The sequence below is a fragment of the Phalacrocorax aristotelis genome, chromosome 9 (assembly GCF_949628215.1).
Source record: "Phalacrocorax aristotelis chromosome 9, bGulAri2.1, whole genome shotgun sequence".
Taxonomy (NCBI): domain Eukaryota; kingdom Metazoa; phylum Chordata; class Aves; order Suliformes; family Phalacrocoracidae; genus Phalacrocorax; species Phalacrocorax aristotelis.
This window is the reverse complement of record NC_134284.1, coordinates 25,932,410-25,946,762: the sequence shown is the minus strand read 5'-3', so window position 1 is coordinate 25,946,762 and position 14,353 is coordinate 25,932,410. Positions and strand designations below refer to the sequence as shown.

General features: G+C 42.4%; 1 protein-coding gene across 6 annotated transcripts in view; it reads right to left on the bottom strand.

Moving 5' to 3' along the window:
• The window catches only part of WDR20 (WD repeat domain 20), a 46,253-nt gene extending 38,868 nt beyond the window's left edge, over positions 1-7,385 (bottom strand). For 4 of the 6 annotated variants that reach the window (XR_012662358.1, XM_075103945.1, XM_075103948.1 and 1 more), the window contains exon 1: positions 7,057-7,380. Coding sequence is in view for 4 of the 6 variants with exons in the window: in XM_075103945.1 (XP_074960046.1) it covers positions 7,057-7,320 (264 nt within the window). In the remaining 2 variants the exon portion in view is untranslated. Of the gene's footprint in view, positions 1-7,056 lie in introns of all 6 variants that reach the window. The other 2 variants (XR_012662359.1, XM_075103947.1) reach the window with 2 other exon arrangements.
• Between the last annotated feature and the right edge of the window lie 6,968 nt (positions 7,386-14,353).

The following is a 14,353-nucleotide window of genomic DNA, read 5'->3' as shown; positions in this document are numbered from 1 at the left end:
TTATTCTCTTCCAGAGCAACATACATTTAACACTGCAACAGTGCCATTTTAAAACAGCCTTTTAGTCTTTAGATTCCTACTTACTCGAACCAGTTGTAGCTGTTCCGTACAAGCCCCACAACAGAGTTAGACACTTAAATCTACCTACGCTCCTGTAATCTACATCAGCTCTTTGCTACCTCCTTCAGAAGCGTCACTTGAAAGAAAGGGGTTACCAAAAAAACCCACCCTTCAGAAAACACTCCAGGAACATTTTGTAGCATGTCCTGGCAGTCTTTAGTACTTCCCACCTGAAAATAAGAAAGAAAACATCTATCTACAGTATGAAGCTTGAGTTGTTAAATATATCCTTCTATTAATCACCTGAAACAAATTCCCAAGAGCCTTTCAAATACCTTCACATGCACAGATCAACAGGTAAAGTACTCCTGATCTAGTCAGAATACCTTCACAGGACTGGCGAATCCAGTCCCAACATAACAACTATTCTCTACAAGACAGAAGAAAAAACTCAGCAAGAAATTAAGGGATTTCTTAAATAAAAAAATCTACAACACCCTTTTGAAGAGGGACACCACACCTGAAAAATGTGGACTATGCAAATTCCTCCAGCACAGAAAAAGAATATCATCCCAGTTGCAGGATGGCACCAGATACCTTTGAGAAGAACTCTGCTGTCTTTACTGTGGCACTTCCATTAGCCACCTTTGTTTGTCATCCCTTTGACAAGAAGAGTGATGTTTGATTCTGATATACATAAATATTCAAATGCAGAACACTTTGTAGCAGAATTCAACAGTCGTAGTAAACCTTTATTTTGTATCAAAACCACTGACAGAAAACTGACTGTAAGCACCTAGACAAAGCAGGAAAAAAGCGCACAAGGTAAACTTGCCGAAAGCAAGCACTGAATTAATCTAATTGTCTTCTGAAAAAATAACTTGACTAGAGAAAGATTAGCAGCAAATGCAACATGTGGTTTTTAAGTTCTATGAGATACTTTTGTTACTGGATGAAAGTACACATCTGATTTGTGAATGACATCAAATTTGGAAGGATTTTTTGCAGTGTGCAACACAGAACTGGAAGTAAAACCACTCTCTAATAAACTTAATAGAATTAAATTCAATGAAAATGCTACAAGGCATTATAAACAACAAAAAGTCAAAGCACAGAAAAATGGAGAGAAAGCAGCAATATCACAAACAATCCAAGTGGGTCAGCACTATCGGCAGGATTCAAAAATGTCAACATTATTCAATATGTTAACAAGAATATATTAGAAGACACAGCAGGCAATAATTCTCCCTTACTCCACACTGAAGTCACAGTGGAAGTACTGTATCCAGTTTAGGTACCACAAACGCTAGCCAATAGAAGTCGATATGAAGGAGAGCAATCAAACATTTGGAAGTCAGGATCTGAGAAGAAAGGTTAAAAGAACTAGATTTTTTTACCTTAGGAAAAATGAGAGGACAAACTAACAAGTTTTCAAATACATAAGAGCCAGAGGCAACAGTCAACTGTTCTCTATGTCCACAGTGAATAACAGCATTCAGCCTCATTTTTTTTCCCTTGAACAATAAGTTCAGTTAGATGTTGCAGAGGGGAAGAGAAGTGAGAAAAGTAAGCACCAAAACAAGTTATTTAGGGGGGCTGTGGAATTTTTTGCTGCAAGTTGAAGAACTGCTCACAAAGACGTAGGTATACTTCACACTGCTTCACAGCAAGCGTATCTTCAAAGATCTTTACAAATCCCAGCATCTTCTATACATCACAGCTCATCTATACATCTTTTTTTGAGGTCTGACACAGCTTAATGATCTCTAAATCTACAGAAATATAAACTCACCTTCCCACCATACCTTGAGAAAAATTGCTGGGTTTCTCCACAGATTCCAGCTTCCAATCCAGAATTGTCTCGCACTACTCTTCCCAGAGCAATATATTAGGCACAGTGACAAATGCCACCCCTTACCATTCTGTTGTTGAGCCAAGATCCTAGATGAACTGTCTACAGAATGAAAGTCACCCCACCAAGGATAACACTTGCCAACTGGACTAAGACTCCAGTATCAAGCCAGGTAATTTAGAGAACTACAAAGGAAGAAATCATACTCATCATCAGTATTTTTACTGACAACCAGGAACTGCCGCTATGCTAACTCTTAATAAAAGCAGTTGAGATACAAGATTACTTCCATCTTAGTACAAATACATTTCTAAGCCACTTGCTCCCCATAAGGTTAAAAAGATAGTCAACAGATTCTGCCCTCCATGCCTCTGCCAACCTGAGCTTACCACCTACATATGTTCCTACCCCAATACCATTACAACAAACTACAATATCCTATAGTTATTGGCAGACTGCTGCTTTAGGTACCTGCAGAAAAAGCTAGAACTGAAGACAAAGCCTCTTTTTGTGAGAAACAGGTTCCAAAATAAATGAAGTAACTAATGGTAGGCAAGTCTGCCACACGCTAACAGAGAGAGCAGATATTCAGAATTTAAATACAATGCAAAAAGCTTAACATAGTGTAATAAGATAAGGTACACATTCAAATTTCCTAACTTCCCAATGTGTTACGTAAAAACTTAGGAACTGTGCACCTTGTGACACTATTGCTAATAGGTACCTGTATATGACTGTATTGCAGTGACAGTTGCAGAAACCCAGAAACCTGTACCAAATACAGGTAATAATACATTAAAAATCATACACACAATTTTTAAAAAGAAAATTATACGAGATTCCTAGTAGAAAGGGAAACAAACATGATAGTTAATGTCAGCAACAATCTAGAGAGACTTTTTTGTCAGTCATTCCTAAGGCAAGGAAGATGATATAGTGTTCTCCTTTCAAAACTGATGAATCAACTAATAAATCATTTTGCAAAGCTAGCCACAAACCATATTGAAGTACCCCAACACTCTCTCATGAGATTTGGGGCTGCAAAAGGCAGCTGAAAAGGCAACCTATCCAAAGCATCAATGCATCATAGTTTGAGGAACAACTTTTGAATTATTACCTTTTAACCCTACTCCATGAAGAAGCAAACCCCATAAATAATAGTAAAGACTTCCTGTGACACCTATAACTCATTGAATAGTCAACAATCCCCCAAGAACAGTTCACTCTGAATCTGACTTAAAGCTGAAGCTTTATTCAGGTGAGACCTCATAAGGCAGTGGATCTGACAGCCCAGGCCACTGGAGGGGCTAGTTTTGTTCTTCCCCTCCCCACACACCCCCCAACCCTCTTTACTCTCACTGTGCCTGCTAATATCTGACCCCAAGATGAGACAGTTCAACTCACCAAACAAAGAAAAAGTCTGCCCAGAGAAACAGCAAGTATTTTGCTGCTGGTTTAGCAAGCTGAACTAGCTCAACCAGAGGTTGAGCACTGCCAAAGACAGCAAGGAGATAGGAGCGTGCTGCCAAGAGGATACTATACCCCTAGACCATAATTTTCAGCTGTCACTAGTTCAGGTGAGTTCATTAAAATTTACCCCTCCTGTTTAACAGGAGATCACTGTACACTCCTAACCTTAAAGCCAAAGTTAAGGAGGACTGAAAGGGAAAGCCCACTAACACTCAGTACAGTTGAGAATAATTATATACCTACATAAATAAAGAAACCACAGCTCATTCCACCACAGTTTAATTTCTCCTTACTAAACTATAGGTTCATTTCTTTTTTTTCAGTGGATCCAAAACAGAAAGCAGCAGTTTTCTCGAAGCCTTCATTGCTTATTAACACAAAAGAGGGCTGCTTAAGTTTCATTATAAAAACAACAATGCACTGGCTCATAACTGATGTGTTTCTAGGACAGGGAAAATATGGAAACACGGTAAAATTTCATGGTAATGGTAAAATAAAACCGTAAAAACTCAGCTTCCTTTTTAAAGGGTAAAAGAACAAAATTGGGAGAAAATACCTTTTTGCTTCAAGAAGTCTCTAAAGACAGTTTGACATGCTGTCCAACTCTCTTGTCTCTCTACCAAACCATTATCATTGGCTATCAGCACTCCAATCTCCACACAACTGTCCTGGACACTAGATGAAACTTTTCAACCAAGTTACTTGGAAGAAGGGTCAAGGTTAAAGAAACATCCCTGGAAACATTTTTTTCTTTATATAGGTTAAGCATCTTAAACAGAATGCATACATTAGCAGTCTACTTAAAAAGGTGACTTACAAACTATACGTAGCAGACAATATATTTAGGATTTAAGGAAAACTAAAAGAAGAAAGCTTAGCATCACTGATTTTAAGAAATATCCTTTCAAGTGGTATCTTTGACTCAATATTACATTATTTATTCCTAAGTGTCATTCACAGCTTAAACATGACTCTCACTTGATGTGTACCAATCTGCAATGGATTACTGATGAATGAATTCTCAGTATTTAACAGTTACTTAAAATGAAGTCCCTGTGGTTCTTTCACTCATTTTAGTAAAAATATAGCATTTTCTTAGCAAGAAGAGAATCAGACCTTAAAAAAGATAAAGACAAAAAATCATAGCTACCTGATATATGCCCACAGCATAGCTTCACAAAATTCAACTCAATGTAATATTCTAATATAACTTTGCCAAAACAAAAATTATAATCTTAAAAGTAATTAGGGAATTTTTTTAAAGGGATACTTAACTACAAACTAACAGTTAAAATTTCAGTTATTAGCATCTGTATTTTGCAGAGGATCAGAGATAGGTTTGGTCCTCAACAGATAAGGTCCCTCTCTTCCTCCTGCTCCCAAGAACTGGAGGACACGCAGTGTTTGATAGTTTGTCCAGTTTACGGCAGAATTACGTACTGTCAATTCAGGTAACAATAGCTCTCTCCCTTTTATAATAGCCAGAAGATAGAACCTTTGATTCTGAAAAGATCAAATACCCAGTTGAAGGACTGTCAGTCTGTTCCTATGTCAACTTTGTACATGGACAAAATAATGACTTCCAACCAATAGCTTCAAAACAAATTCCAAAGAAGTAGTAGTATAAGTTTAAGACAGAGCATCTTCTCCATTCTCCTTTAAAGCATTTTCCTTAACTGTGTGTCAATTTAGTTCAGCTCTTTCTCTAGGTTCACTTTACTAAAATTACTACATTATACATATAGAATATACAGTGTATTTTAAATTGTTAACATTGTAAAAGGTAATTAAAATTAATTCTGTTCTAACAATGTCTGTGTTTTATATCGCTCAGAAAAAAGTATTTAACACCTAACTTGTGAGCTTTGAGGTGTACCTGTTAACAACCTGACAAACTAAATTCACCTCAGTTACTGTGTATCACACCAGCAGATTTTAGCATCCAAAAAATAAAAAAGAAATTAAAATACCCAGCTCAAAGCTATTTTTATAATTTGAAAAAGTTATTCAGTTCATTATTTTCAATTAAGTTGCAGGCTTCAGATTTTTATTTTTCAGAGCTGTGGCAAGAGATGACTAAGACAACTTGCAAGAATCACATGTACTATTACTAAACTAGTACTAAAGGCCTGCTCTGTAGGCTAAGTGATAGAACTCTGCAGTTACTTTGTATGGAAAATAAAAACAAACATGAGATATCAGAACCCAAACCTGACAATAATTTAGGATACAGATTTTCAGAGATATTGCCACCCACGTTACCTTCTACATAGTAAAGGCAACAACTGCTTATAAATAGCAAATACTGTTTGATACAAAATACTCATCCCTTACTTAAAGAAACTATTGTCCAAGTATTATTTAAAACATAATTAGATTATTAAATTCATTAAAGGGTGAAACTAAAATCCATATGCACACTTTTCTATTTAATTATACAGGATATATCAGATCTGTTAAGTCAGTCCACAGATAACCACATAGGCTTTATACTCCAGTCAGTGCTTACATTTTATACAGAGGAGTGATACGGCACTAGCTTAGGACATAGTAGATTCAGGTATAATTCCTTGCTCATCTACAAGCTTCCTGCACAACCTTGTGTACGTCACTAGTTCTCTGTGACTCCATCCCATGCTGAATGGTGGGCTAAGAGCAGGGAGATTTCAAGGTACTCACATTCTGGCAGCTGAGTCCCAAGCATGTAAGACAGTGAACACCCAGTTTTTGAAACATCAAATAGAAAGCTGACAATAATTGTATCTGCGGTTACATATATTAGGAGTGACACACATTCACTTGGCATGACAAATTCTGAATACTTCTCTAAATCCCATAAAATCAAGAACCTTAAGAAACAACAAGTAGAAAAGGTTTGTTCATAAATATGGTGATCTGAGAGATCAAATGTGTGCACATCAAATGCACCCTACATCAAATAGGTAAAGAGTCTCTCTCAAGTGTATCAACGGTTCTTTTCTGTAAAAGCAACTTTCTCTCTGTTAATTATCTAAGATTTAAAACTTGGCTCATTGCACTGCTCCTAGTTAGAAACAATCCTAAAATCAGTTCATGTTTCAAAATCACAATAAAGGCCTAAAATTACAGTGAATGCTGCAGCCATTCAGTGAAAGCTAGAAAGATCCTGGAACCTGGGATCTGACACCACCATGATCACACCAGGCATTAGTGTCCAGCAAACTCAGCCCCAGAGCAGCAGGTGAAGGAGGCCCAGGGTTGCCTCGCAATGGGAAGCCAACCCTCATTCCTGCACGCCGAGGAGGGCCCAGGCCGCCCCACCCCTCCAGCGGGCCCCCCACACATACCTACGGTTGGTGACACCGTACCTGACGCACCCCGCTAGCAGCGGGCCGGCGCGCCAGTCCCTCACACAGCGCCAGCCGGGCCTGCGCTCCCCCCTTCACCGCCGCCCCACGGACCAGTTAACCGAGAGAGCAACTGAAACCCTGGCCACAAGCGGGCCCCAACCGGGCAGCCGCCAGCCCCTAGCCGCCGCGGGGGCCCAACGGAGGGGCGGCCCGGGGGGGGCGGCCGCTGCCCCCCGCCCACGGCGCGCCCCCCGCGGCGGGGCTCGCACAGCCCACCGACCGACCCCTGGCGGGCGGCGCGGGAACCCCGCTGCTCCCCCCAGCCCAGCGGCCGAGCCCCGGTACCTTGCGGACCCCCTTGTAGATGTAGAAGTAGAGCTCCCGGCCCACATTGAAGCAGAGCCGGTCCCCGTTGCCGCTCTGGTCGTTGACGTTGACGAAGGAAACGCGGACCGGGTTGGAGCCCTGCGAGTTGAAGGGCACCCGGTTAGGCCGGCTGTACTCCGAGTGGCTCAGCAGCTTGTACAGCCCCTCCCGGGTGGTGAACTGGGTCTTAATCTCGTTCATCTCCTTCCCTCCTCCCTCCGCCGCCATCTTGGAAAGGAGCATTCATCCTGCTCCAGTGCCCGGATGTAGCGCCACTGCGCAGCCGCCGCCGCTGCCGGCGCTCGCGCGGCGCTGCGCAGAGGCGGCCACGCAAACAGCGTAAGGGGGAGGAGCAGAGGCGCCTGTTTATCGCGCGTCTGCGCAGGCGCGGGGCTGCCTGCCCGCGGGCGGGCCCTACGGGGCGGGGCCTGCAGTGAGGCGGGGCCCGCCCCCCGGATCGGGAGGGTGTGTCTCTCAAGATGGCGGCGGGAGGGGGGGCGAGCAGGGAAGAGGAGGGGGTCGGGGTCGGGCGCCGGGTGGTAATGCGGGGAGATGCTTTTCGGGCCCGCTGGGAGCCGTCGCCTCCGTACGGGGGTGCCTGGACCTGGCAGCGCCTTGGGTGGGAACAGGCACCGCCCGAGGCGCCAAGCGGGAGGCGGAGGTGTGCCGGTGTGCGCTGGGGCGGCGCCCTGTGGCGGGGGTGATGGCTACCCGCTGAGAGCCGCCACAACGGGGCGGCCAAAATAGGGTGCCGCCACCCTGGGTACGTTCACAGGCTCCTTTGCCCGTGCCCTGGACGGCTTTGTCCGCAGGTTACTGCCAGCGCACCAGCTCCTGGAGGCCTGGTCAGATGGGGCTGCTAAACCCTGCTGGGAGGGTCCCATGGGCAAGTCAGTTAAGAGACAGCAAATACAAGTGTGCGGCTGTACTTCGGTGCTTCCTGACAAGGCCACGCTGCCCCTGAAGGAGGCTGTACCGCCATCCTTCCAGCTCTGCACCTGCCTCTAAACTGCCATCTGCACACAGAGCCAGGCTGCGGAGTTGACCTGAAATGTTAACCTGAAAAACTGGTTGTCAGATAACTCACTTCATTGTTCTGATCAGCGTGCAACTACAACCAGCCATGTTGCACAGGGAACCAGATCAATGACAGAAGGAAGTGGCATAAGGTTGGAAAGGATTGCTTTCGCTGGGCAGGGAGGCAGGATTTAAAGAGTTTGTCTTAACTACAGCCTCATGATTGACTGAAACTAATCTAAGACTGATCTCCAACTGTAAAAAAGGGCTTTGACCTCTGTCTTCAGGTAAGTATTTCCATTATCTCCCTTGGATCAGTTCAAGTAATCATACAACCCAAGGGTGAGTCAGATCCACTTGAAAGCTAACACACACAAAGAAATGATGGGTTCTCAGGTAAGCCAACTGTTGATCAGCAGCCAGGCTGATCCAACTCATCACAGAATTGCTAGAGCCAAAATAAGGAAGGAGTTAGGAATGTGCAATGAGGGTAAGATTAGCAGCACAGAGTTAGATCATCTTATGTTAACAATAAAAAAGACACTTTCAAGGTATAGTTTCATGCTGTAGCTGTGTTACTGTAATGTGGCTGCAACCAAAGGGCTTTTTCCACTCTCTTCTTTCTTGACTCTGACTATCTGGTTCTGCCACTTCCTTCTCCAGCAGCAGTGCTCATCTGACCCCATGATGAGCAATTTCTGAAAGATAAATGGATAGGGTGAAATGAATAGGGTAAAATTAAAAACACTATGTAAGGGAGATGACAGGAATGTGCAGCAGAGGTGGAGAGAAGAAGGACCTCACTTTCTTTCCACTAGATAGCTCAACCACAGAAGTCCACCCAGACTCCAGGGGGTTAAAGGGATTTAGTTTCAAATCAATTTAATTTGAAGAGATTTAGTTTGCAGCTGAATACTGTCTTGCTGCTCACCATCAAAGTATTAGTATAAGGTAGCTGAGAGGCATGAAACAGCCGAAGATCTCCAGGTTAACTCTACATACACTGTTAAAAGCAGAATGATGTTTAGCAGCAGATTTCATCCGTATGCTGTACTGAGAGAGTTTTGGTACCATTGAGGTATGGTCTGCAGAAACAGGGTCTGACCCCAGCTTGCTGGCTACCCAGAGAAATCACTTCTCCACTCAGCAACTTGATTTTCTCATCACAAAAATAAGCTAACGATCCCTTTTATACAGGGCTTTAGAAATTTCCTATTGAAAGAGGTAAATAGCAACTATAGCATTGTTACTACTTCAGTAGTTCAAGGTATTGAAGTTTTGCTTGAAATTCTTAAGATAAAGCCAATCGATAATGACCAACAGATCTTGTCAGTTTATCAGCCAGCCCTGCCGGATGATATTGATGACCTCCTAAAAGCGCATAAAGTAGGTGAGCAGACCTGCAGTTATTTTAAGAGTTGTCTCCAGAGTGGTTCTTTCATGCAAGAATTTCATGAATGGACTTCCAGTGAGAAGGTCAGAATGTTTTCAGTGCCCAGAAGAGCAGAAAATGCAAGGATCTCTAGATGATAATCATGTTCAAAACAGACAAGCGTTTAACAACAACAAAAAAAAAAATTAAAGACTGTTGCTGCAAGCCAGCATACTCAGTATGTCTTATTCGTTACACGCTGACAACATTGGATAGATCACTTTGAAGAACAAAGCAGGCAACTTTGGTAGAGGGACCATGCAGAATGCAAATTGTACAGAAACCATGGCAGGCCATCTGTCACTGATGGAATGAGTGTGATCCAATGAATAAACAAAGTTAACAAATACCTGGTTATCAGCAGTACATGATGGTGCAGAAAGTCAAAGAATTGATGTAGTGTTTAACGTTTACCAAGAAACATCAATAAAAGCTGCTGAGAGATTCCACAGAGAATCCAAGACAAACATTCACTTGAAAAACACAGCTGCAAGTCACAAGAACGCTATTGTATAGCTTCATCAACAACACTCATCAAATACTTGGTTAAAGAATGGGGGGAAAGAGATTAGAGAGATAAGCCTTATGAAAAAATTCTCTGTACTACTTGTAAATTCTTCTGTTTCAAGCTAACCAAAGATTACAGTTCTGAAATGATCCCATGAGGACATCCCTGTATGTGTTGTTTTGTATGCACTGCCCAACCAGTAAATAGAAGTCAGTCAGAATCACTGCTGTATCGTGCCTTTACTTATCATGAATGTTTTGGCAAATTGGAAAACAGACAGCAGCAAAAATCACTAACATTAATAAAATAGGGTGGTCCTTTGAGATTGATTTATGCAGAGCATAAATCGGTCCTGCAACTTTTCAGGATGTAGTATTAATAGTGCTTTTGCTGGCCATGAGGAAACTGCAGCCTCAAAACTTACACAAGTCCAGTTACCAAAAAACCTTACCTATGCTTGAATTGGAATGCCTTCTGTTACTTCCCTAAAAGTACAACTGATATTAGTGATGCCTTTACCAGCTCTCCTGAGCTGAAAAAGAAAAGAGGATGGTGACTACACTCATATTCCATCATGCAAATAGTATCTATTCTAGCATGCGGTGCCTGCAGATTATTATGCAGGAAGCAGGAGACCTGTGTCTGTCAACTACAGTAGGTCTGTCAAGTCTTGCTTAGACTTCTGATGCCAAAACCACTTTAGGCATTTAGTGTGTGACTGGCTTAAGAGTCAAAAGAGGCAAAAGCTCTGCAATGTGCCAAATTTTAACAAATTATGAAGTTCGTGTGCAAACTGCGAACAGACAGAGGCATACAGAGATATGTAAGTGAACTAACCAAAAGATTGATGCTGGTGAGGAGAATGGCATGCAAGTTCCATTTAATATGGGGAGAAGAAAAAGAATTAGTGTTGGTAACTATAGGCCGGGTAACTACAGGCCCATCAGCCTTACTTTAATCCCTGGGAAAGTTATGGAACAAATCCTCCTGAGGGCCATCACTAGTCAAATGAAGCACATGATTGGGAAAAGCCAACATGGCTTCACTAAAGGCAGATCATGCTTGACAAACCTGGTGGCCTTCTATGACAAAGTGACTTGCCTGGTTGACATGGGGTGGGCAGTGGACATTGTCTACCTGGACTTCTCCAAGGCCTTTGATACGGTCCCCCATATCTCCTGGAGAAATTAATGTGTTATGGCCTAGACGAGTGGTCTGTGCAGTGGGTGGGGAACTGGCTGACAGGCCGCACCCAAAGGGTGGTGATAAATAGCTCCTTTTCCAAGTGACAACCTGTCACAAGTGGAGTCCCCCAGGGATCAATATTGGGCCCAATGTTATTCAATATCTCTATAAGTGATCCGGATAATGTCATCAAGTGTAGCCTGATGAAGTTTGCTGATGACACCAAGTTGAGTGGGGAAGTAGACACTTCAGAAGGGAGAGCTGCTCTGCAGGGAGATCTGGATAGGCTGGAAGAGTGGGCCAGCAAGAACCTTATGAAGATCAGCAAGGAGAAGTGTAAGGTCATGCACCTGGGAAAACATAATCCAGGAGTACAGTACAGACTGGATCCACCTGGCTGGAGAGCAGCTCTGTGGAAAGGCACCTGGGGTTCCTGGTGGACAGAAAGCTCAACAAGAGCGAACGGTGTGCTGCTGCTACCTAAGAAGGCCAACAGGGTGCTGGGTTGCATCAAAAAGGCCATCGCCAGCAGAGAGAAAGAAGTCATCATCCCGCTCTACTCAGCGCTTGTCAGGCCACACCTGGAGTACTGTGTACAGTTCTGGTCCCCTCTATACAAAAAGGACATGGACAGGCTGGAAGGGGTCCAGAGAAGGGCCACAAAGATGATCAAAGGACTGGGAAGCTGCCATATGAGGATAGGCTGGGAGAGCTGGGTTTGTTTAGCCTTGAGAAATGGAGGCTCAGAGGGGATCTCATCACCATGTACCAGTACTTAAGGGGTAGCTACAAAGAAGATGGAGACTCCCTTTTTACAAGGAATGACATGGAGAGGACAAGGGGGAATGGACACAAGTTGCTCTTGGGGAGATTCTGATTGGACACCAGAGGAAAATTTTTCACAGTGAGGACAGTCAACCACTGGAATAATCTCCCCAGGGAAGTAGTTGACTCGGCCACATTGGACACCTTTAAGAGTCATCTGGACAGGGTGCTGGGCCATCTTGTCTAGAACGGGCTCTTCCTGGAAAGGGTGGACTAGATGATCCCTGTGGTCCCTTCCAACCTGTGTGATTCTGTGATTCCGTGAAATATGTTTCCAATTATTTACATGGGCTTTAAAGTATGTCTAACTTGCTTTCATTATGAGAAAATATTGTTTATGTCATAGTTTCATAGCTCCTTGTTTGAATTAAGAATCTCTTAACCACTACATACATTTAACACTGAATACATGAGATTATGATAAGTATTAAAAAGTGAAAGGCTGTTATTGAGTAAGTTTCTGCTGTGCTAGAATACATTGCATGTTGTTTGTACTCTCATCCATCATCAAGAGCAAAAGCATGTGAAACATTTTGTTTTCATAGTTGGGAGGTTTTATTACTTAAAAATAAATGGATATTTTTAAAAACAAACATTTGGATTGAAGAAGGCTAGGTAAAAGAAATCTGCTTTGCAGTTGGGATTGGATGACAGTGAACTCTGTTGTGTCTTTGAAAGATTCCATTCCGCTGTTTGCAATCAGCTCTCTGTAAGTTGTTTTTCTGAACAGACTACCTCACCTCCATAGTGATGAGTGCTGTTTTTGTCAACAACATTTTTTATCTTGAAGCTGTAGCTGTCCTGGAAATTATGTTCTCTGAAGATGAGACTGAGGTAATGAATTTAATTTAAATTCTATGGAAAGCCAGAGAGAATGGTTTGATATACCTACAAATAGCTTGTGTTTCTAAGATGTGCTACAGCATTATGTACTTCTCAAATCTCCCCAAATACAGAAGATATCCATACATACAGTATTGCTGTAATCATGCTGAGGAATGACAACCCTCTGAATAAGCAAGGTCTGATTGTTGGCCAGCAGCAACAACTGAGTTTCTTACAAAACTGGAATTTCTAGACAGTGATGCTTATCAGTGCTGCAGTGTGAGAATGTAGTGCCATCAAGAAGGCTAAGAACACTCATAAACTGCAGTCTGCAATAGATTTGTGTGTTTGTAACTTAAGCAACAAAAGGTTCAGTATGTAAAGGCTTCAAAATTATTTTCTCTTCCACCAGAATCAGCTATTTAATTCAGCTGGTTTTCATTGGGAAGCTCATGTTATCATGTTAGGAGAATACATGATTATTGATAGGTGTCACAGATCAGCCAAGCAACCTGTAGTTGGTGTGAGCAACACTTAGGTAACAGTCATCCATGCAAGAAAAGTGGCTGCCATTGTGTGATTTAAGACTCCCTAAGCAGAACAGGAAATAAGGAAAGCTGAGAAAGATGTCCTTGGAAAGAATGGACTTTAACAGCCACGGAAAAGGAAGCATTACCAACCTAAGACAAAGAAGTGAGTAAGTTCTAAAAAGTGACCAGAATCAGGAGCCTCTGAACATTTTTCACTTAAGAGAGGTATGTGCATGGATGTCTTAAATTTATGTTAGGTTCCTCATTCTCCCCCAGGTCATCTACCTGATGGCAAGATCTTTCTCTGTTGCTTTGGTGTATTTCTCAAAGAGGGATTGAAAACTTGTTAGCACATTCTACATTCCCTTACCACCTTTCTCACATGAGGCAATACTATCTCAAACATGTTGAGAGCACTTTGGAAGAAGAATGGCTATCTGCTTTCTGCCCGGTCATAGGAGGAGATTCTCCATAAGTGTCATGAGTGTAATTTCAGTTCCATGGCCTGAATGACTGTCTCCAAATTTCTTTAGATGAAGCATTGAAGTGTTAGATAGATGATCATCTAATGGAACTTTGTGACATTTTCTATGAGTTCACTGAAGTGCAGGAGCTTGAGACACTGCATAGCACAGGCTGTTCATTCAGCACTAGTTGAATCATTGCACGTTTAAAGAAAGGAGAGCTTATTTCTCTGAATTATGTGCTAGCTGGTCAAATATGGTCATTATTATGGCCATGCTCATGACTTTCGTTTGCAAGTCAAGAAGGGCATATGTTAAATTCACAAGTGTTTGCCATCCATCTGGTGTCCAGAACTTACTCATATCTAGGAACTGGAAGACTGGGGAGGGGAACTGTGTAACTGGTTAGACAAAACTTCCCAATACAATTTTTCCATCCAAGTGGAATAGTTTTGTGGGTTTTTTTTATGTTAAGGATTTTGTCATCTAC